Source organism: Cervus canadensis, chromosome X (genome assembly GCF_019320065.1).
Source record: "Cervus canadensis isolate Bull #8, Minnesota chromosome X, ASM1932006v1, whole genome shotgun sequence".
NCBI lineage: Eukaryota > Metazoa > Chordata > Mammalia > Artiodactyla > Cervidae > Cervus > Cervus canadensis.
Window position 1 is genome coordinate 65,534,562 of NC_057419.1, and position 24,641 is coordinate 65,559,202.

The following is a 24,641-nucleotide window of genomic DNA, read 5'->3' on the forward strand; positions in this document are numbered from 1 at the left end:
GTTAGGAAATAGGGACAACTGGGGGATGGGGGGGGAGATGACTTACTCCAAGACTAGGTCCATCCTGAGTTTGAAAAGAGAGTACTTTTGTTACTTTTCTCTGTGTTCCAAATCCCCGGGATGAGAAATTGGCGGGGCGGGAGGGGGCGTGTTACATCACTGAGAGAACCTCCCTAGGATCCAGTGGCCACATCCCAGGAAACCCAGGAATCTACAGCTGACGCCTTCTAGAAAAGGACCCACCCCAGCTCCCTAAGAAAAGGAAGCCCACGTGACGGGCGGGGGCGGGGGCGGGAAGCAGGCGACCCCGGAGCCAGCGCGGCCAGGGGCGGGGCCGGGGGCCCCACTGCTTCGAGGAATCGCTCGGCGCAGCGGTTCGGGGGCGGAGGGATCGCGCTGGGCTCTGGGCGCGCAGCGGTCGAGGACGGAGGACTCGCTGAGCGCGCGCCGCGCACGCGGGGCCGAGAGAGAGGGGATCCGCTCCACGCTCACCGGGCACGGGCGGGGCGGACGCGAGCCTCGCGCGGGGAGCCGGAGCCGGAGCCGGAGCCTGACGCCGCCTGGGTGCTGACCGCTGCCCCTCCCCGCTCGGCACCGCCTCCCGCAGCCGGGGAGGGGCCGGGGCGGAGCGAACGAGCCGGGCAGCGCCGGGGCGGAGCGGACGCGGGCAGAACGCGGCGCGGGGCCGGCTGCGAGGGTCCGCGGCGGGATCGGCATCGCTGCGGCTGCCTACGACCCGCTCCCCGGCCGCCCGCCCCGCAGACCCACCTTCGCGGCGCGGCGGAAAGCGCGCGGAGCTCCGAGGGAGCGAGTCCCCGCGCGCGCGCGCGGCGGCTCGGCTGCTTGCCTCCGTGGGAGGTCAGGTTCCCGGCTCTCCGGACCCGCCTGGCGTCCTCGTCTCCCGCGGGGCGGGCCGGCTGCGGCGCCCGGGGCATGGCTTCGGCGGGCAGCGGCATGGAGGAGGTGCGCGTGTCGGTGTTGACCCCGCTGAAGCTGGTCGGGCTGGTGTGCATCTTCCTGGCGCTGTGTCTGGATCTGGGGGCCGTGCTGAGCCCGGCCTGGGTCACGGCCGACCACCAGTACTACCTGTCCCTGTGGGAGTCCTGCCGGAAGCCCGCCAGCTTGGACATCTGGCACTGCGAGTCCACACTCAGCAGCGGTGAGGACCCCTGTCTCCCGCCTCGGACCGCCCCGCGCCCCGCTGCCTGGACGGCTACCTCCTCTCCCTCCCACCGCCCGTTCTGTGTCCCCCGACCCTCGTCCGCCCCCTTCATGCTGGCCCTTCGCGGATCCTCGGGCTCCAGCCACCTCCCCGATCCCCACCCCTCCCCTCTCCCCAGTCCGGGTCGCCGAACCCAGTGCGATGCCCCACGCCCTCTTCTCCGTGGCCATTCCTCGGGCTCTGGAGTAACACGTATGCCATTCTGGGTAGTTGTTAGCATTTAAGGCGAGAACCGTGTGGTTGTGTTGAAAATGCAACGCCTTCCACACCCCCGTTTAAAAAAAAAAAAAAAGCGAAAGCGCCCCAACTCCACCGGGATGCTGTGGGCTCTCTGCCTTCCCCACTTTCCTCTCTCTAGGAGAAATTTGCCTGAGTTTACCTCTTGGTGCCCGCGTTTCTGTCTGTTGTCCTCCACTTTATCTGGCTTGTCCCCGATGAGTTTCGGTTTGGATTTTAGTTCCTTAAATTTTTGAGGGATGTGGAAAGTTGGGAGACGGACAGGCTTTAATTTCCTTTCCTTTTTTGGTGACACGGTCCTTGGTTAAGAGTTGCTCTTCCGTCTTTCCCACTCCAAATGCCTTCTCTGTCCTCCAGATCTTTCTCTTCTGCGTGAGGGACTCACAAGATGCCTGGAAAGTTGTGGATTATTCAGGCATTATTCACTTGTGGAAGCTGCAAAGGGATGGGGTGGAGAAAGGAGAAGGTAGTCCCCGGGGGAGGGGGCGGCTTTGCTGCTTTACTGCCTTGAGCCCCGGTTGCCTTCCTCTGCACTCCAGTTACGCCCTTAGCAGAAATCTGCCAAACTTCGGATTGCCTCCTGCAAACCGCTCTTCCTTGCTAATCTTGATTCTTCAGCTGCTGGTGTCAGTGCAGAGAAAGGGGAATGAAAGAGGACCTGGCTGTGATTTTACACAGCTACACGTGCACCCCTGAGAAACTCATTAAATTCCTTCGTGACAGTTTCATGTCTTCTCGGGGACTCTTTATAAAGCTTTACTGAAAATGTGTCAAGTTCTAGGCAAGTTAAAATAGGGAAAAAAGCCACAAAAATCAGATTTACTTTCGTCTTTCTTTTCTTGTTATAAGGGAAATTAGTTCACTTGCTTTAGTTTCTTCCATGAATTTGATGGTGTTTACAAAAGGCTTTTTTCTTTGATATTACCTCAAAATTTCCATTGAAGGATTTTGTCTTTGTTGCTTAATTCACTGTGGAGGGGACTGGTTGGCAGCGGGAGGTCAACATTTAGGTCTTTTAATTATTTCAGGGTTGGTTGTTTACAACTAAAGATAAAATAAATCGGTAAAATGCCTTTCTTCAGTAACCAGGAGATCCAAATAAACTTTGGAGAGAATATCTTTTCTTTTTCTACTCCAGTAGAAATGGAAATTTATGTAGGAATGCCAGCTTCAGCACGTCTCCTTAGCAACGTGAATCTTTTGCCCCTTTCTCACTGTCTCCTGAAATAATAGCCCCCTGATTGCATAAAGACTTTTCAGATAGGTTAGAGAAACGAGCTTCAACTCTCATTTTCTTTTCAGGCCCATATCCTTTTCTCTCGACCAGGAATGTGGGGAATGGGGAGAAGACAGCTCGAGTTTGTTGAGCGTCTGCAGTGTTTGCTAATGTCCTTAATTGCTCCATACCCATTTATCTCTGTTTTTTCCTCTCTAAGCTAGGAAATAGGGAGACACAAGCTTAATGCAAATATGGTGATAATAGGACTCTGCAAGGTAAAAATCAGAGACTGGTACAGTTTTTTATATTTTTCCCTCTGAGCCTGTTATTCTATCCTCTTGCAGAAACTCCAGCATTTATTTCTTTTTTCGTTCCTGAAAATAGTTTTCATCCTAGAGAAAAAAGGATACCTCAGAAGCGAACGGGGGTGGTGGAGAGGGTTTGGTTGGAGGCTATCTGAAACAAGTTCTTGACTTGCTTTCTGTAGTAGCAGTTCGGTTTTCCTCCCCATGGTGGTGGGTGGGGAGGGTGCAGGAGGAGAGGAAACACATTCTGGAAAATTGCTCCATCTCCCCACTTGACAAAGTCTGTTTTCTTAGAGTGTTTGGTGGACTTGAAGCTTCTGTTCACCAGTATTCTGAAACAAGGGGGGAAGCTTGAAGTGAAACGAGCTGTTCTTTTCTTGCCCGTTCCAAAGGGCAGGCAGCTTTTCTCAGTCTGTTTGCTGTGTTGAATAGCAGAAAGCAGGGAGGGCACTGTCTTCTCTGAAGATTTTAAGAGATCCACTTCATTGTGTCTCGAAATGAATTACCTCAGGAGGAACCACCAAGGACAGTTTTACTGAAGGCCCTTTACCAGCATCTTCAGGGCTTAATTAAAAACCTTTGTCTTAATTAGAATTAAAACTGCCGTGAAGAGGCAAGCTTGTAAATATAGAAGGGAAATTTCAGGAATGTTTCTACTGATGACAGAATGTCCTACTTAGGCCCAGTTTTTACACAAACTTTCCTCTCAGCCCTTATTTTTACAGGTGCGTTTTTAATTTTGGTACCAAATATGCGTCGTTTACTGCTGATAACCTGTTTTATGGTTTTAAGCAAAAGCAGAACCATGCCTTTTTTGTCCTGGTGTATTGAAGGTTGCGTCAGCACTTCTAGTATGAACCAGTGGGTGTCGGTCAACCGTAATGCTTTTCTCTGGTGTCCCAATTCTGTTTATGGGGGACTGCCCAGGCATTCATCTTTAAGCTATAAATTTCCCAAAAAGACCAATGAGAAAATGGCTAATAGACTGGCATTCACAGTGAAAACACGAAAAGAAAAAAGATAAAGTATGCTTGTTAGGAAGTTTAGAATAGGTAGTCCTCACATGGCTGTCGGCCACAGAATTTCTAACGATGGTTTTCCCCACTTCTGATTTTGGCAATCTTTTAATACATCTTAAATATTTATTTTAAATGATAGTAATGTTTTAGACATTTGCTTAGTCACTTTTAGTTTCGATAACTTTTTTTCTAGAATATAATTTTTAGAGTTTCACAGCCATAGCAATTACAAGAGAAATCCTTAGTGCAAGTAGAATTACTCAGTGTATACAGAATGCTGATACCCTAAACTTCAAACATACTGTATAACCTCTTCGGGTGATTTTATGTTTCTTCTATAAAATTTATAAATACATAGCTATTTCATATAAATTAGATTGCTTTTTTGATGTCTGTGTTACTTATTGACTAAGCAAAATGCAAGTATGTGCAGATGGCCAAATGAACACAATTTACTGAGAGTAATTTTGGAATATAACAAGTGGCAATTATCTATCTTTCTATCCACAAAATACTTGATCAGACAGTTAGTGCCTTTTTCATACAATATTGTTAACATCATCCGTGCACTGTCCTAAAAATAGCTGTATTTGTAACATGAGTCACTGGCAGTTTTGAAATGGCAGTGCACTGTATGCTAATAACAGGTGAATATTATTATTTTCAGTTGACAGGGGTTCTTTTGAGAGTGCTTTGTATGTAGCTCATTTTTTAAAAACTGATATAAAAATCCACTTTAAAAGGCATTATAAGAAAACCTGTCTAAACACCTGCAAATCTTAGAAAACTTGAGGTACAGTGATTCTGAGTTCACATGTGTATCATGTATGCATATTTTAAATCCATACCTTAATTGGGAAACTGAATTTCCTTGGAAAACTTCACAATATGATTTACTCCAGGGAAGGTTCAGCTTGTTGCTTGAAATGAGTTGATATTGACGCATGTTTACAAATAGCTCAGCAAGCCGGGAAGGTCACGATAGTTACACTCTATTCTGGCTTCCTAAAAAAGAACTAGAACAAAAGAATTTTATTTAACCTATACAGCATAGACTGATGGAAAATTGTTCAAAGAGCAGCACTTAGCACTGAAACTTTCTTGTTTAATAATCCAGAGAAAACAAAGTATAACATTTCAAGATCCTCCTGGTGATTTTCTTTTAAGGTCTCCTAAGATTCTGAAGTTCCCCAGACTGACTTTTACAAAGGACATTTTAATTTGTGGGCAGATATAATTCCTCTTTTGCTCACAATCATAGAATGATTGTAATCCCCAGGGGGCCATTTAGATCAATCTTTGTCAGCTAAGGGATTTGATGAGTATGTGAGAAGCCTGGCCTTTCATAAAACATTTCAAAACCAAACCAAAACAAACAAAAGCATATTTCAAGCAATAGATTTTGCCTGCTGTCAGGAAGAAATTTGAAGAATCACTTTCAAGTTTAATAGTGAGTAAGCCAGGGAACCCTGGCGGACTGTAGTCCATGGGGTCACAAAGAGTCGGACACAACTTAGTGATTAAACATCAGCCACAAAAGCAGTCCTTTTCACAGTATGTCTAGCAGTACACCGCCATTTCACCAAGTGGCCTTGGTGGTGGTGTTCAGTTGCTAGGTCATGTCCGACTCTCTGAGACCCTGTGGACTACCGTTCCCAAATAAGTCCCTGGATTACATAACCTGAATATCACAGCAACATTTGTATGAACTATCCTAAATTATAGCATAATCCTGAAAGAGGGCAGAGTAGTTTTGTGAAGAATACATGAGGGAGGCTTTGGATTCAAACTGCCCTGAACTTGGCCACTTCCCAGTCATATGACCTCATAAAACTTAACATCTTCACATGGTTTGCCATGAAGATTAAACATAATAGATACCCGCTCATTAGGATTGCATTTCTTCCTTATCATATATTCAGAGAAGCAAACCCAAAATGATATATTCTTTTTCATTAATTGAGGACTTTTTCTTCCTTAGATGGTAAACTTTTTTTTTCTGCACCGGATGATTAAGTATGTTGTGCATCTCAAATTTAAATTTTGAAAGGTAGTACCCAGCATTTAGTCTTCCTGCAATGGAAGGCTGGCTTCCTGGTGGCTCAGAAGTTAAAGCGTCTGCCTGCAATGCAGGAGACCTGGGTTCAACCCCTGATCGGGAAGATCCCCTGGAGAAGGAAATGGCAACCCACTCCAGTATTCTTGCCTGGAGAATCCCATGGAGGGAGGAGCCTGGTAGGCTACAGTCCATGGGGTCGAAAAGAGTCAGACACGACTGAGCACTTTCACTTCACCCAGCATTTAACAGTGCTCTTGGTTGATCCTAATCACAAAATGATTACCTACTATCTACCTTTTATTCAGTACTATTCCAGGCTAGACATCTCACTTATTCCCAGTGTTGAATAAATTTGAAATGTAGGTAATGCTACCCCATATATTATTGTGAAAGTGAAAGTGAAAAGGCTCAATCGTGTCCGACTCTTTGTGACCCCACAGACTGTAGCCTACCAGGCTCCTCCATCCATAGAAGTTTCCAGGCATTTTTGTACATTTACCAAGTCCTCAATCAGTGGTAGAGACAGTTTTTTTCCAAGAGTGTTCCAGTTATTAAAGCTGGAAAACAAACCACCTCCAAAGTTGGTGGTGTCAGATAACATTTATTTTATAACGTCCATGACTTTGGTGGGTCAGGAATTAAGATAGGGTGTGATGAGGATGGCTGGTCTCCACTCTTGGATGTCTGGAGCTGGGGGCCAGGGTGATTTGAGTGGCTGGAAACTAGAACATGCAAAACTGCAGGATCCTCTTCCAAATAGTTTCACGACGTTTGACACATTGGTGGGAATGGCTGGGAGGCTGGACTCCGTTGGGACTGGCCTGTCTAGCATGGTGGTCTTGGGATAGTTGACTTCTTACAGGATGAGTCGTTTTCCTGAGAACAAGTGTTGGAAAAGAACCAGTCTCCTGTCAGAACCAGCCTGGGAATTCACAGGAGTCATATGTACAGCCCAGATTCCAGGGAAGAGAACTGGGTTCTATTTCTTGATGGAGCAGTGGCAAGGTCACATTGTAGAAAAGCATGTAGGAGAGGAAATGCTCTTGGGCCACGTTTGCTAGGCTGACACTAGAGTCTAACTACAAATCTGCCTTCTTTGTTTATTGCCTCTGAAGAACAAAGACAACTACATAGCTCCTTTCTTTGAGAACTTTGAATCAATTATATAAATAATGTTTGGCTGGGGTGAAAGCTGCCCTCAACCAACACATGGCTTTAATGATTAGTCACTTGTATGGGATCACTCTGATTTTGGAAGGTAATGAACTCAAGATCCTAACCTGCCTACAAACAGACAATGCTTTTCTCTGTCTATATATAAACACCTTAAGTCACTTTTGGTTTATAGTCTCAAAAGGATCAAACTGATTGAGGATGCATGTGTGCATGGTCAGTTGTGTCCGATTCTTTGTGACACCGTGGACTGTAGCCCACCAGGCTCCTCTGTCCACAGAATTCTCTAGGCAAGAAAACTGGAATGGGTTGCCATTCCCTTCTCCAGTGGATCGTCCCCACCCAGGGATCAAACTCCCGTCTCCTGCATTGCAGGTTAATTCTTTACCACTGAGCCACCTGGGAAGCCCCCATCTGGCTTCTTAATGTGATACTTTATGTTGCATGATAAAATTTTTGCCATTTTAGAAAGTTTTGTATGAGTCTGATGAAATGGTTTGTTCATGAACACTACAATGCTGAAAAGTTAAAAATTCGAGACAGTAGTTAAATTTTATAGTGCTAGAAAGGTATGAGAGTTGCAGAGGCTTTTTGTTTGCTTGTTTTTTTTACTATTTTAGTAACATGATTCTTCTGATAATTGCCCATATGTTGAATCACAGAATCATAGCACATTTGGACTAGAAAAGATCTTTTAAAATAATCTTGCCCAATTGAATTTATTGCATAGACTGGAAAAATGAGGTGAGACAAAATATTAAAGACTGAATAGAGAGATTGTAGTTAGCCGGAGTATTTTTGCAGGATGGGTTTTTAGAATTTCCAGTGATGTTGAGGATAGCTATCTCTAGGTGTGTGAAGGATTGTTGACTACTGTCGTGTATGGAAGGGCTTCCCAGGTGGTGGCAGTGATAAAGAACCCTTCTGCCAACGCAGGAGACATAAGAGATGCGGGTTTGATCCCTGGGTCAGGAAGATCCGCTGGAGGTGGAAATGACAACCCAGTCCAGTATTCTTGCCTGGAGAATCCCGTGGACAGAGGAGCCTGGGGGGCTACAGACCATGGGGTCGCAAAGGGTCGAACATGACTGAATCGACTTAGCACACACAGCACATCATGTATGGAGCTTTGGAGGAAGAAGTTAAGGACTACTGTGAAATAGATATCTACTTTTTAGAAGATTATTTATCATCCAAGATTTCATTTTCCTATAGAATATAAAGAGTTTTCAAATAAACTCATATATGTTAAGTCCGTTAGGTCTTAGATGTTTAGTAACATCAAATTTTACAGTTGCTGTGGCTAGTCCTTAAAAATCAACAAAAAATTCTTTTTCTTTAAATTTCTCCACGATCGTCTACTTTAAAACAACTGCTTAATTTTAAGTTGAAAACCACTTCCAAAAGCCTTTGGAAGCCAGCCATGCAAGTTTCTTAAATTGACTATATGCAAATAAATTTTACTAGATCAACTTATTACTGCATTCTAGTTTTGTTTTTTAAAAGATACACTTATTTATCAAGTGACAGATTTTTCCTTAAGCAGAATTTCATCCTCACGTGTCAAAGGTCATGGACAGTTAAATCTTAACAGTCTTTTCAAAGTATTGGATCATCTCCCTTGAAAATTAGACAAGGACACCTTCTTTACCCTTTTTTTGCTGCTATATTTGTTTGGGATTTTTGAGACATTAGTAGACCATCAATTTTCTGTTCTATTGTAGTGTTGCTTTTGGCACCAAAGACTCTCATTAATAAAACAATAACCCCAACAAAAATGAAGCATCCATGGTTCCCAGAAAACAGGAAAAAAAATCTAGATTATTTTGTCTCTAACAGCTTATTAACCGTTGTGAGATTTAAAATGATAGTTTAATGAGCCATATTTTCAAGATAATGTCACATATCTTGATTCTATCTTTATAAAATATATGTTAGGCAAAACGATGATACAAAATAGAAGTTAGGACCCCAAGTCAAATAGTCTCTATACATGAAAAAGCACACCCACGAAAGAACTCATATTTCCATCGAAGGATTTTTCTGTCATGTTTTATGGTCCTTAAACCAAATGTTCATTGTCATGCATAGCACTTTGTGAATGCAACCTGGAGTCTATTCCTAGCACTAAGAGGTGACTTAAAGAGAGAAATGTCCAGGGAGGGTCTTTCCTATCTCCTCTTATGTATCCAAGGAGTTAACTTCCTTGAAACAGATTCACTGATTTCCTAGCAGGGAGTGGGCTTTGTCCTGGTACAAAGTCAGCCAGTCTTTCTGGTGGTGAGAGCAAGGTGATTAATGAAACAAACGGCTTCTTTTAAACAAGTTAATGAAATAATATAAATGTACGAAGTAGTATAAAGGAGAAAATGTAAATTCACCTTTTTCAGGGGGACAAAGAAGGGCCCTCATCTAAAGAAGCTTGTTAACAGGAAACTGGTGGGAGCACTAGCTTGCCAAACTTGTTCCTCCATATTTACTAGGGGTGTCTTAATATTGATCGTGGGTGACTGGCTGGCTGACTTCCATCTGCTCTTTGATTATTATTAGCTACGCTAAACCCATCACAAAAGCTTTTTAGTTGCTTAGAGGCATGTCACCAACTCCTAGTCTTGGCATGGATTTTCTTGTTTTTCCAAATGACCAAGTTATTCAAATTGTAACTTTCTTAGCTTTTTTCCAAAGAATGGAGAAGAAACGATCTTTGATGTAACAAACACATCACAAGTTTATATGTTATGATTAGTAATTACTGTTGAGAAATACCAGAACCCACTAGTTAATATTAGTTACCATCGAATGCAGATGTAAGCTTTTTGATATAATACTTGGTAAGAAACAGCACTCATTAGCAGTAACGGTGTCTTTCTTTTTTGTCTAAATACTGAAACATACTCTAATAGTAGGGCTTTTGCTAAGCACTGTATACAATGGTTTTATTTGGGGGAAGAAACACCATATGTTCCGGTATTTAGATGATAAATCATATTTCCGCCAAATTCTGTGACGCAGCTGAAGTGCCCCTTTATGAAGAAAAAAGAATGTGTGTTCACCAAGCATCAACACAAAACAACTCAAAAGTCTTGAATGTAACTGTCACAGATTGAAAATTGATAGCCTGTTTGACACTCTTAGACCACCAGAATTACCACCAAAATGTTAGTAAAATTGACCTGTACTTTGGTCATTAGAATTGTTGTATTATATATTTTGATGGTTACTTGGGGTCATTTATGTGTTTAAAATCAGGTTGGTACTGTACTTTTGACCCATTTTTTCTAATCCATAAATGGGCCTAAAGAGTAAGACTTAAATCGTATTGTTGCCAACTTGATTAACATGAGTTTTAAAGTCGGTGCTTCTTTCTGACATTCCACTTAACATTCTGCAACCCTCTGCACACAGTGTCTAAACTCTGTCATTTTATGAAAGACACATAGTTATTGGCCGTAAATATTTGTTTGCACGTGAAGAATGTTAGTTTTGATATTAGTTGCTTGAGAAAAGAGATGGTCATTTTAATTTTTGAAGTTAGAATCCAGACTCTTCTTTTGCTGCCTTTGTTTGTGTCTGTATCTCATGGAACAGTGGAAAATTAATGCAATGCTGACGGATTTAGGTCAGGATACAACTTAGCCAAGAAAACAAAGTTTAAAGTCCCTCAATAGTGGTTCTGGTTTTCCACTTCATCTGCCAAATGCAAACTAAACTTCAGGGAGAACTTCTGGATGACTTGTGAAGCAGTGTCAAGATCATAGGAGAGAATTCTCTTCTAGGCTGAAGACAATGGTTTTTATTGCAGTTGTAGATACCATTTTGGTTAATATTCTTTTGCAGAATTCAAAGATAAATATATAAGTGCCTGTCTGGCAAGTTTGAATATAATTATAAAAGTTATTAAAGTCAGTATTTTACTTTGCGATGAGAATTATAGAAATAGTGAGAATCGTGCATTAAAACATCAGAATACACTTGGGGAAGTACTACCCAGTCCAGCTGTGGGAGTTGAATTTATAAGGGTAAAAATCTGTTTCTTCATTACTTTTTAATTATATCTAATTTGCTAAAGAAGTGACAATTGTGTACTCAGGGATTTACATATGTAGAACTCATCTTAGTGTATAAACAATACCTACAGAATTAAATGAATTAGCCAGTGTTTGATGAGGTAAGGGTTTTGAAATGAGACAGGTGGAGGAAAGTTTTAGGCACTGGTGTGGTACACTGACCTTGGCTCAAAAAAGTGTGGAAAACATATCCTCATTTAGATTTTGCCTTTCCCGAAAATCGGAAGTAAATTTTGACCATGAATTCCCCAAGGGAATGTGAAGTCTCCAATTTGGCAGCTGTAATGTGGCCCATAGAATTTTCATAATGCAGTAGCAATTTCAGGCCAGTCTCATGTATTAGACTGTTAAGTAAGGCAGCACAATTCTGCAGAATACTAAAGCATTTATAGACATTGGAGGCTCTGGCACCAGCTAATAAAAATACCTTGAAAGAGGATTTGAATTTAATTCCTGAGTTGCATATTAATGTTGGACTTGATGTTATGATATAAGGACCGCCCAATTTTTATTCTCTTACTACAAGGGAAATTACAGCATTGTGTGTGTATATTTATTTATTATTTTTTCCTTTTCCTTTTTTTTTTTTTCCTGTTAGAGAAAGCTCTCCCAGGGAAGTGCATACTTATCTTAAGCCTTGACTTTTGTAGGTTCAGTGCCAATGCCTCCAGAGTGTCAGTTTTGCCAAAACACTCTTAGGTGGAAGTTCAACCTGAAATGGCAGCCTCATTTCAGGTTGTATTTCCATTTCCAAAGCATCCCTTCCAGCCGGTTTGAGATCTACCAGTTTATGGACCAAGGCTGTACATTATTTCCTCAAAACCGATGATCACTTGTTCTCTCAGGTCTTAGAAACCAGACTCCGATTTCAAATCAGCTGGCCTGACATTGAACAGTGACCAGTTTTAATTGTATAGAGCACTGCAGTTTGTGAAACAGTACTATGGCCACTGATGTTCTGCAGAGCTGGTTTATATTCACTGCTCCACTACAGTGTCAGTTTATCATTTATAGAAATGTATAAAACTAATGCAGAGTAATAAATCTCTAAGGACTCTTAACACTTCATCTGATTAAATACTGTGGGGGCTATAAAATTGGGGAACTAAGATTGATACAGAAATTAACCAATTATGAGAACTTAAAATAGATGATTTTTTTTGAAGAAATGGAGCTGAAAATTGAGAATTTTACGATATTTTAGTTTTTTTTTGCAGATACTGAATGTGGGATAGCAAGTATTTGTAGTGTGCAAACCTTCTAATGGAAAAAGCAATTCGCATAGAGATTTTTGGTCATTTATTATGCTATTAATGTAAAATTGCCCAAGTCCTATAACATATAACAAAACATTTTATATGTATATATTCTTATTAAGTCTACATTTGCTAGGTAAGTAAATATATATCTTTGTAAACAGGAATCCCAACCTATTAATCAATGGCCGTTAGTAGTTATCTGTAGAAGTATTTTTGATTTGTTTTATTCCCCATTTCCTAGTTATTGTTCAGTAAGAAAGAGGAAAATGGTATCAGACCAATCTACATAGTCCCTGACTTTATCTATGAGGCAGGTCCTAATTATTTGGACAGTGGATTCTGTTGCTATTTACTGAAAGCGACGCTAGTGCTAGACCTTGAAAACTGCCCTGAGCCTTCTTACCTATGGTGGCCATATCAAACCACTTTTTCAACCTATTGATTGATACTCAGCTGGTCAGTGAGTTAAAGCTTTGGTCCTGGGCAACCTGCCTGAGTGATTCATTCCGAATGGTTATAATGACAACAATCCCCAAACTTGGCACCGTCCACCAGGGATACAGCCTCAATGCTTCAGTCTCAGCCTCAGCTTCTGGCCAGGACAGTGGCAGACATGTGTGGCCCAATTCTAGTCTCTCTCGGAAAATAAAAATGACTTTTCTGCCTGAGCAGGCCTAACTATGGTTGTGGCCCAAAGGGAAGGGTAGCAGTATCACAACAGTGGAGATGCTGGTGAATGGTGCTCTTTTTTCACTATGTCTGAAGTGACTTTCTCATTAGCTACAACCTCAATACTTGGAGTGAATATAGGACATACAGAAGAAAATCAGAACTGGTTGTATTCATCTGCTTTTTAAAACTATTTCCTGTGCTGTAAGAGGTTCTCTTCCTAATTAGGTTCTAGTCCTTTTTAATACTTCTTATTCTCCTTATAGCTTCTATTGCATTTTATTGGCTTTTTCCATATGAAATAAAGTATTACTGTGTTAAGGAAATTGAACATTATATGAGACTAGGATTTTTTTGCAGGAATCTGTTGCTATGCTGGATAAGCACCACTTCGTACTCCTGTACTAGTCTATTTATCAGATTGACTTCATTTTGAAATTATTATGTTTGAGAGCCCTAGAAGAAAGTTTAGCATTTTAAAATGATACACAGGCATAGACCAGAGGTCAGTAAACTCTAGTCTGAGGGTCAGAACCAGCCTCCCACTTGTTTTTGTAGATAGAGCTTTCTTGGCACAGCCATGCTCATTTATTTACATACGGTCTTGAGCTGCTTTCACACAGCATGGTAGAGTTGAGTAGTTAGAACAGAGGCCATGACCTGCAAAGCCGAAAATATTTAATATCTGGCCCTTTATAGGGGAAAGTTTGCCAGTTTTTTTCCTTAGTCTTGTTTTTTTACAAAATGCAAATAAATAACATATTTTAACTATTTAAGGATATTTAAAGTAGAGAAAAGTGATCAAAATTCCTCTTTTATTTTGGATTGAAAATTAGAAGTAGTCAAATGTATGGCAATTTATGCCTTTGGGGCTATTTGAAAGAGCTTATCAGAAAAAGGCAGTCTGTTGTGCTTATATTGTTAAGATATTTTTAAAGTGAGTAAATATTTAGTTGTATCTTGATTTAAACAAAATTGATACTTTCAAAATTCTTATTTATTTAAAATAAATTGGAGACAGTTACTAAAAGCAATAATCATTTTATGAAAATAATATTCCAGCAAGAAAATGTTCAGCATTGGCTCTTAAAGTCTCCAGGGATTTGATTGATGTCTGGGTAGATTGATGTTATTATTTTCTTTGTACCTCAAACCCTTGGATAATCATGAAAATTTGATTTATTATTCAGAAATTTCAACTTTCAACTTTTCAGAAGGAATTCTGTTATGTTAAAGTACAATAAAATAATGCTATGAATAAACTTTTTGAAAGAAATTTAGAGACTTCCAAATGTAAGAACTATTATTTTTTTTTTTATTCAAAGCTACATGATGCTTTTATGGAACAACAGCAACAAAAAAAAAACCCCGTAGTATGGCTATCCTTTTAAACTTGAATTGAAAGCCAGATAAACTTTTGTTTGAAGTTATATTGCTTTGTTACAAATAGATGGCATAAAAAATGCTCTCCACTTTCTGGTGATTCGTCTTTATATTTTAAGGAGTGTGGATTTGTTCTGTTTTCCCCTTGTTTGTTTGTTTCTTGAACGCTGTGCAAGTTCTAGTTCAGTGCCAGCTATATATCCAGAATTTATTAGGAGGAGAGGATATGGAAGAGGATGCTTGAGGCAGGGTTATGTAAGTGTAAATAAAAGAAGTAAATCTTAGGGCATTGTAGGTTTCTCTACTTGCCCCTTATCCTGCAATGGCAAAGGTTGCACTTTGTAAGCTTTCTGGAGGGATAATTTCAAAGTGCAGCATCAAAATATCATGAGTTCTTGACTTTACATTGACTGTATTGCAATTTAACCATGGATTAAAGTCTATTTTTCTTTCTTGCACATACATTAAGGTGAGAGTCAGAAGAGGAACTTCCAAACAAATCCCACAGAAGAGTGTTCACTGTATTATTTTCTATGATGCTTCCTAAGCTGAGTGGTGCTTTTGTATATTCACTCTACTTCTTAGAGAACATTCTGCCCTTATAAAATGGAAAATGGGCCAGTTTTCTGTCATACTCGTTCTAAATCTCTAAGAAGTGACAAATACATTTCAGCGAGGTTTATGTTTCATTCAGGGCATGGTAGACTCTTTAAGTATCTGTGTACAGAGGCGTGCATGTAGTAAGTGGTCAGTATATGCTTACTGTTAATATGTGTGAATGAAGAAAGGAGCCATTTAGAGTCCATTCTGCCACCTTGGGAATACTTATTTTCAGAAACCATCCCTATGGTGGTAAATATAACAGTAAGGTTAGAATGAAAGGAAAGAGAGGAGGAAAAAACAAACAACAAATCTTCCTGATGCTAATTTGCTGGGGGAGTTGTTTTCATGAGGGAGGAGAGAAAGGCAAATAAAAAGTTGGGAGTTGGGGGTTTAGTGCAAAAGAAGGATTTCTAAAAGAACAGCAAAAAAAAAGTACTACAACCACTGCAACAACGTGGATGAGAATCAGAGACATAAAAGCCAGACCCAAAATAAATATCACAGAGTTAAAAGCTAGACATAAAAGAGTTGATAGTATTTACATACAGTTTAAGAACAATCAAATTGAATACACAGATAATGTTGGTTTGTCGCCCAGGTGGGAGGGTGATTATTGACTGTGGAGGGGCACAAAAGAACCTTCTGGATGATAGAAATGTTTTATATCTTAATCTGGATGGTGTTTACATGAGTGTAGACATAAAATTCATCAAGTTCCCTACTTTCTGTACTTAATGATTTGTGCACGTTATAGCTCAATAGAAAATTTAATAATAACGAAAATAGGTTGGAGAAGGGGCATCCAATTTAGTCTGAATGCTTAATAGAATCCTTGGAAGAAAATCATGGCAAACCCATGGTCTAAAAACTGCTTTGCTTAACATAGGAGACTTCTGAATAAGGACATTTATAGTAATATTTGTTGCAAAACATTTCAAATCCCAGAGGATGTTTAGTATGCAGTCAAATCACATCTATTTAGCTGTAGCAAGGTGACTGCTGCTGAGCATAGTTTACTGCTTTAAAAAAGCAATGCTTTTCTTTTTTTCTTTGCAGACTGGCAGATTGCTACTCTGGCTTTACTCTTGGGTGGTGCTGCCATCATTCTCATTGCCTTCCTGGTGGGTTTGATTTCCATCTGCGTGGGATCTCGAAGGCGCTTCTATAGACCTGTTGCTGTCATGCTTTTTGCAGCAGGTAAATATATTCATTACTTTCAAACCAGTATTAAAGTTTCATGAACCTTTCTACCACCCTCCCCTCTCATGAAGAAGCAATATGTGGTTGCTATATTTATCTACCGGTTGAGAGGCATTTGTTATATTTTAGGGTAAATTGGCTAAAGCTTATCATAGTATCAGTTTTCAGTGTACTAAAGCATTTCACCTAACACAGTGGCAATTTCTAAAAATCTAACTAAAACATGAATAAATAGTGTCTCTTGCTAGGGCTCTTACCTTAGGAATTGCAGCAGGTGTATTTACCAATAGTCTTTCTTCACATCTAATAGTTTTTTCTTCCTTTTACTGCCCCCATTGATGATCTTAAGGCAGTGTTATTTTTTTTCCTGACATAAAGCTGCAAAAGAGAAATCCAATATGTGTCCCCTTAAAGGTATACATCTGTTCTGAAATAAACACAGTTATACTGAAAAATCATGATATATAACATGAACCGTCAGGCAATTCAGTTGTGTGAGGTCAATGGCATATTCATTTAGCAACCATCTTTCTATGAAGCACAGCTTGGATCAACCCAGGTAAAATGAAAGTTTTACTAAAAGTCAGGGGGCTGTTTAGAAAAGGGGCTTATAAGGCTAAAAGCCCAGCACATTATTTGATATGGGTTTAATTTTCATTTATAAGAATCTTCTTAAATATTCTTAAAAATGACTCCAGCTGAAATATTCTTGTGGTACCTTCAATTTACCCTGTCAGTCATATCTGATTTGAAGACTGCAAAATAAGCCTCTGTGACTCTCAATAATGAAGACACTGACAGAACCATCTAGCCTGTTAGATGGATTTTTTAAAGCTGTTTAAAGATGGGGATAGCTGAAATTTCTCAGGATTTGAAGGGTCATTGGATCTAGAAGTATAAACTCAGTAGTGTTCTGCTGCCCCCTGCTGTTTGTGTTCATCTTCTTACACCCATGAGGACTTGTCAAAATGCCAAGGTCATAAAAACAAACCTCCACAGGACTGAAAGAATGTAGAAAAAGATCTAGTTAAAATCTCTTAAGTGACTTGCTCAAAATCATATAGTAGTTACTGGTGGACCTGGGGTTAGGAGGCTGCTGAATCTTAAATTGGTGGTTCATTCACTACTGAATCCCTCATTCATTCATTCACTCTTCATTTGGTGCCTGTTATGGACTGTTCATTGTACTGTGACACCCATAAAACTGGCTGAACAGCTTGGCAGATACTGTCTAATAGAGTAGAAAACACTATTACAAAAAATATTTTGAATTCTTAGGCAGATACCACAGTATCGTTATTTTGTTGATCTCATGTGTAATAAAGTGCTCTATTGTGAACACCATGAAGATTCTCCCTAGGATTCTACCACTCTTCTCCACTTTATTTCTCAGTTCGTGGATTTACCAAGACTCTTTTCTTATTATTAGAATGAAATAAAGTAGATCTTTTTTTTTTTTTTAAAGTAGATCTTTTGATTGTAGTATAAGTTTATCTTTGCAGCTAGGATTTATTAACATAGTGATTAGAGAGTCGATCATAATAGAATTATTTGATTGTTCTGAAATGATATGATTCTTTAAAATGAATTATGTTTTGAACGATTTTTAAAATACTCATATATTTCTAATTTATGAAGATTTTAGAGGAATGGTAGACATTCTCTTGTAAATATCCAGTATTATTGTGCTACTTAGTTACCATCCCCTTAGCCTTTAACTTACCCCATAATGGCATATGCAGAAACTATAAAGAAGTCTGTTGTTTAATGTACCTATTATAAACATCCTTACAGAAATAACTAGAAATTCCAGTTTTTTTCTCAGAAGTTCTATATTTTTTTCCACATATAGCAAAATTTATGAAAATGTGAAAGTACTGGTTGTAGCAGAAAACATTGTAAATGAATATAAGTTAAAGGGAATGGATTTGGTCAAAAAGTTTTTGCTTTAGCTCTCACTGCCACAAATATTAGTAAATTATAAAATATTAAGACAAAGTCCTACACCAGTATTCATATGTTATTCTACCTGCTGAGACCTAAAATGATCATTGTACTGCTACATTTTGAAAATGTACATGTGCTGAAATTTAATTTTACTCATTCTCCTTTGAGACTGTGCTTATAGAAGCTTTCTTTGAAATACCCATTAGTTTAGTGTTCACTTTGCATATAAGCAAAGTAAAACTTACTGGTTATTTGAAACATGTCATGGAAAGGTTTCTCTCTCCCATCTGCAAAAGCTGTAAGAGTTGCCTGTCTTTTCTGGAAAAGATATTTAATACACATAATAATGCATTTATGATTTGGGTGTTAAGATTAACAAAGTTGGAAAATCTGCCTGTTTGAAACAATGCTAGCTAAAATCACAGTTGTTTATCTTGCTTGCTTCTTATGAAACATACTTAACTCTAGTGGTTGGCTTGTCCCACGAGTTTAGTGATTCTTTGTAAATGTGTATCTGGGGCTATTTTCCCTTTTTACTCATTATGGTCTGCTTGAAAATGGTTTGTGTTTCTCTGCTTTTCTCACAATGTTTTCTTCTGCAAATAATATTAAGCCTTATCTTGGTATTCACACACATAGGAAATGATATTTACCTCAACAAAGAAGTAATTCTTTTTTTTTCTTTTTTGCTTCTGCTAAGACATGCAGTACATAAAGTCAAAACAGACATAGCACTACCACTTGGAAACATCTCTACACAGAACTGTATCATTAATTCAGTACCACATGCAGTGCCTGGTACTCTGGGGCACTCAGTAAATAGTTGAATAAATGATGGAAAGACGATTGGGGTGTGTGGCTTATAATCTGATAGGAAAAGACAGGCATGAAAACAACTAGCTAACTATAAATCACTGTTTCTTAATCCATTGCTCTCTTGGGAATTTATGAAACAGCAAGTTTCCTGTGACCACAAATTTAAGACCAAGACAGCTCAGAAAAGTAATAGTTTGGAAATTATTTTTCATATATTCATTTTTCATTCATTTATTTGACAAATATCTGGTGGGTGCCTATAGCATGCAACTACACTATCCTGGCCTTAGATAATATACTCTTAAAGGTTTTTACTAAAAGCTGGTGATTAAGTCTTATAAACACAGGCAAACAAATTGTAAAGGCTTTCATCCTCTCTTTTTCTCTGAGGTCCTTGGTTTAGGGTGGGCTTGTACCTGCTTGAATAATGGCTAGAAGAGCTAAGAGCTAGCCGTTGCTGCAGCCCATCTAAAACATCTGTGTTCTACAGCTCTTCCACTTTTTGGTCCTACAAATTTAGAGTTCAGAAAAATATATTATTTGTAATAATAATGTTGATAATGATAATTAACTGGGCACCTGCCTTGTGTCATACTGCTAGACCCATGGCACATTCCTGTCTGTGCTATAACAGTCTTAAGATTAGGTGTTTATTTTCTCCATATTATCAGTGAAGAAGTAGGATCAGAAGGGTTAAGTAATTCTCTGGAGATGTCCAACTAGTAAGTCACAGAGCCAGGGTTTCAATTCAGGGTGTCACTCTGACTTGAGAGCCCAAGTGAAGTTTCACAAGTCATCTGTTTTGGGGTATGTGTAACACATAGAAAAACAAGAGCTGAATCAGCCTTGAATTTTTCAATTCAGCTGTCAACTGTGTACTGTAGTTGGAGTCCATCTTATAACTCGAGTTACTCCATCTTCTTGGGAGCAACACCTGAAGGACCGCAGCAACTCAGAGTGTGCTAAAGATCACAGACTAATCAGTCCAGCATGACTGAACCCTGGTACATCATGAGACTGTGCACGTGTCCTGTACAGTTGACTTGCAGGATGTTTATTTTTTGTGTAATTGACAGTGACAGATAATGCATGATGAGATTCTGATCCCTGACATCTAGTTCTCACTAAAAACCTAGTGAAATTAGAAGGGTTGCCTTTTTCTGGCCCCTTTTTTATTGCCTGGTTTTGTGAATCTTTTTAGGCCCTGCCCCACTAGGAGTTAGGATGAGTCTTTCCTTCCCCCCCTCCACCATGGCCTTAAAGAAAACTTGTCTTAAAGATAAGTTGCAGAAAATTGTGAGTTGTTCATAATCCAGATTTTAAATAACAGAATCCCCACTCATTGTATTGTTAAGATGTTTCCTTTCTGGTTTTGCTGCAGAAAGCCTCCTGTAAATGATTGTTTATGCAGGATGGGGGTATTTTTTTGGGGGATCTGCACCTGCTTTCCATCTCTGACTAAAGGCTTGTGTTTTGCAGCCCTTCACGCTATCCTATCAGGAGCAGTGAGATGGCTGGAGGTATCTCAAGTCTAGATTTTGACAGACAAATCGGTGTCCAGCTTATATTTCAAACTAAAAAGGAGTTCTTCCATTCACAGATCTTTATCCATATCAAACTACCCTTTGGTTAGAACAATTTACAGTATCACCACCAATAATTCATTTCATATATACTGCTTACCCTGAAGTAGTAACAGATTAAATTAAAAGGGAAGGAAATTGATAGCTTCATGTTAACCTTTCCTGTGTAAATGCTTTTTCTTTTCCAAATGATTGTTTCCCTTATGTAAATTTGATAGAAGACTTGGCTGGATAGTCCAATCAGTTCTGCGTTTAAATTATCTTCTAAATCTGTAGCTTTTCTTTATACACCACCATTACTGTCGTAGTTGAGAGGATATCTCTTCCTCAAGTGGAACGTCTCAGTTCCCAAATTTGAATCTCCCCTTAATTTGTTTTCTTTTTCTGTTTACTTAAAACTGTGTATGTGAGTCCTTCCTTTCCCTTTCCTAGAATCCAGTTACTCAGTTTTTCTTTTATAGTCTTTCTTTTGCTGACCTTTTCCACTGACATTACTTAATCATCACTTTGCACAGGTATCCATGCCCAGACTCACCTCCTAGGGACCTGTTCTTCTCCAGTTTCCTCCCCATTTCGTCTGTCTTGCACACAAACACATGAGGTATAGTTCTGAAATACAAATCTGGTCTTATCATTTGCTCTTTTGGTTTCCCCATAGGCAGAATCTAAGGCACGAATCAAGTGCAAGTACTTAATCTGGGAGGTAAAGGAGCAGATATGAAGAATGAGACAGGGAAGAGGAGGCAGCCGATAAACAGTACATTATCAAACCAGTTGCCACTGTAAGCACCTGGAGCTTCATCTTCCCGGAAAAATTTTGGAAACCTGTGTAGAACATGCCCTTCAGAGTTATCTCACTGGAAGGACTAGGGAATTGGAGTATTCATAAACCAAATTTTGATAGTCATTGGTAAGGGGTGTTGATGATGATGATGGGGCAGCAGTAGTGTTAATTTCCCAGAACACTGTGTCTGCCCCACAGTCAGACAAAGTAGCTTTAGTGGCCAGGGGACAAGTCGGGCAAAGAAGTGTAGGTGCTGACAGTTGGAAGTCAGGCTGACATGTACCGGAATGATGAGAATGAGAGTGTATGGATAGGGTACCAACAGCATCTATAGTTCAAATAACCTCTGAGATGTCTCCCTATAGAAACCAGTCTTATTATTTTTATGACACAGTAAACCTTTTATAGTCTAAACCAAACATCTCTGTGTGACTGTACCCTTCATTCTATCCATGTGAGTTTTCTATAGGCACACTGTCTTATATCTAAGCTTTATGCAAGCTGCCTTTTCTTCCTAGAGGTCTTTTCATCTTTCTCTTCAAGAACAAGTTCAAATAGTACTTCGTCTCTGAAGTCCTCCCTTCTTTCTCCAGGCAGAAGTGGTACTTGGAGTATCATTAGAGCTCAATAAATGTGATGAATGGATTATAGAATGGATTATAAGTGAGCATGCCTCTACTACTACTGTTGAACGCATTTGTTTGTATCTGTGTGTCTGTGTCCACGATAGGGTGTGAAATATCAAAGGACAAGGGTCGTGTCTTATCTATCTTATCCCTTTCACCTAGAATACAGTGGGCATCCAATAAATATTTGTTGAAATATTGAAATATCCCCATGTTAGAGAATATTGACTTTCAATATTGAGTGTTTTGAATATTTCAGTATTGAAAACATTGAAAAATATCCCCTTAAAGAAAACTAGAAATAACATAAGAACCTCTGAGTTCTTGTCTTGTTTCTGTCTGCACAATTTCATGGCTGGTAGTTTTGTTGCTGCTTTTCCAAAAAGTAGGGTGAGGGGATAAAATGAACCTCAAATTGCCTTCAAATTCTAAAATGCTACACAACTTTACTTTATGCCTCTGAGATAGAGCATAGAAAATACCACACAACCAGCATCTGTTATGTTTCATTGGTTGGTGGTAGAGTATGGTGGTTATTTTCTTGAGTTCTGGACTCGAGATTTGTTTGCAGCTCACCAAAAGGCAAGGAGACATTTTAACCTGCATCTGTATATTGTATTAAATGAAGAAAATCGTTTACAAATGCAGGCTTATATTTTTTTCTCAATTTTGCATTACACACATTTTTCTTGGTGATTCCAAAGAGAATAAAAATAATTAAGAAGCATAAAGCATTTTAGGGTCATTTTCATCTGGCAAACAACACAATAAAATTCTGTCTCTAAGAAAGCTGCTCAGAAGAGTGGAAGAGGCCAGTGAAGCCTAATGGAGTTGTATTTCTATTTTTCCCATTAGAGGAAACCATATCTTTGTATTATACCATGGAGGCCAAATATTTGCTAAATAAAACACATTGAAATGAATATTAAAAGCAGGCTAGGTAAACACCTCACTCCAGGGACTGACCGATTGACAAAGAAGCAGTATAATCCTTTGAAAACATAATTCAGATCAGTTATTACTTCTCTGCCCACACTCCTCTTGGAGCTGCTCATCACATTTAGAACAAAATCCAGACCCCTGACCATGGTTCACAAGACCACTCCTGAATGGTCTCCTGGCTGTCTTTTCCATCTCATCTCACGCTGTTCCCTTCCTTGCCCTCTGTACTGCTATACTATATCTGAGCATCCTTACTGATATTCCACTATCCATAATGTGCTCCTTCATTTGTTATCTGCCTGTGCCCTCTCCCCAGGATCACTCACCTCCTACCGTATTGACCCACACCCGTCACTTCATTCAGGTCTGTGTTCTTATGACTCCTCCCCAGAGGGACCTTCTTCAGGTCTCACCTAAAAGAGCAGCCTGCAGCTCTCTCTGTTGGGTTCTTGCTTTCTTGTATCATCACGTCTCTTAGCAACACCTGCCATATTTGTATTTCTTTACTAATAATGGACTGCCTAACCATGAGGGTAGCAACTTGTGTTACCAGTGCCTTAAACTGCATCACTTTAGAAACATTTAAATATTTGTTGAATGAGTAAATGAATTTTACTATTCCTAATGCACATTCATATTTCAATCATATCCTGGCAGGATCAGTCATGATTTGATTGGTGACCAGAGTATAGAAACCAAAGGAGAAAAGTGCTGTTTTTTTTCTTTTCAACTTAATAATTTTGAAATATTTTTTTCTGTATTTCACAGTTGATACTAATTGACTTCTTGTTAATTTTAAGACATTTGAAACATGAAAGCACCCTTTTCCTCACAAAGGCACAGACCTAGCTGAATGTTTTTAAATTAATACACATTTAGCACTTACTGGCTGGAAATAGAAGTGTAGATTATATAATATGCTGTTAGCTGTTCTAACAATGACTTAAAACTTTTTCTGAGATTTTTAAACTATAAACAAAGTGCGATTTCTATTTTGAATGTTGAGAGATTCTCCTTTTATATGGACCTATTTATCTATCTACTCTCAGTAGTAAGAACTTCCCAGGTGGCTCAGTGGTAAAGAATCTGCCTGCTAAGCAGGAGACACAGGTTCAATCCCTAGGTCAGGATCAAATTAAATATTAAATATGTAGTAAATTTAGTATATTTACTCATTCAACAAATACTTGCATGTTTCTAAAGTGATGCAGTTTAAGGCATTGGTAACACAAATTGCTATGCTCATGGTTAGGCAGTCCATTATTAGTAAAGAAATACAAAATATGGCAGCTGTTGCTAAGAGATGTGATAATACAAGAAAGAAGAACACAAGAAGGAAGGAAATGGCAACCAGCTCCAGTATTCTTGCCTGGAAAATCTCATGGACAGGAGAGCCTGGCGGGCTCCAGTCCATGGGGTTGCAAAAGAGTCGGACACAACTTACTGACTAAATAGCAGACAACACTTCAGTAGTAATGTGGAAGTATGGTAGGCCAGTGCTGGCCCAGAGGAGTGTTGAGCTACATAG

At 39.5% G+C, this 24,641-nt stretch overlaps 1 protein-coding gene across 1 annotated transcript in view; it reads left to right on the forward strand.

The window, feature by feature from the left end:
* Window positions 1-376: 376 nt before the first annotated feature.
* Window positions 377-24,641, forward strand: part of TMEM47 (transmembrane protein 47) — a 29,373-nt gene continuing 5,108 nt past the window's right edge. The window contains exons 1-2 of the mRNA XM_043457941.1: window positions 377-1,159; window positions 16,272-16,412. Coding sequence (XP_043313876.1) covers window positions 934-1,159; window positions 16,272-16,412 — 367 coding nt within the window. The 5' untranslated portion in view covers window positions 377-933. The remainder of the gene's footprint in view (window positions 1,160-16,271; window positions 16,413-24,641) is intronic.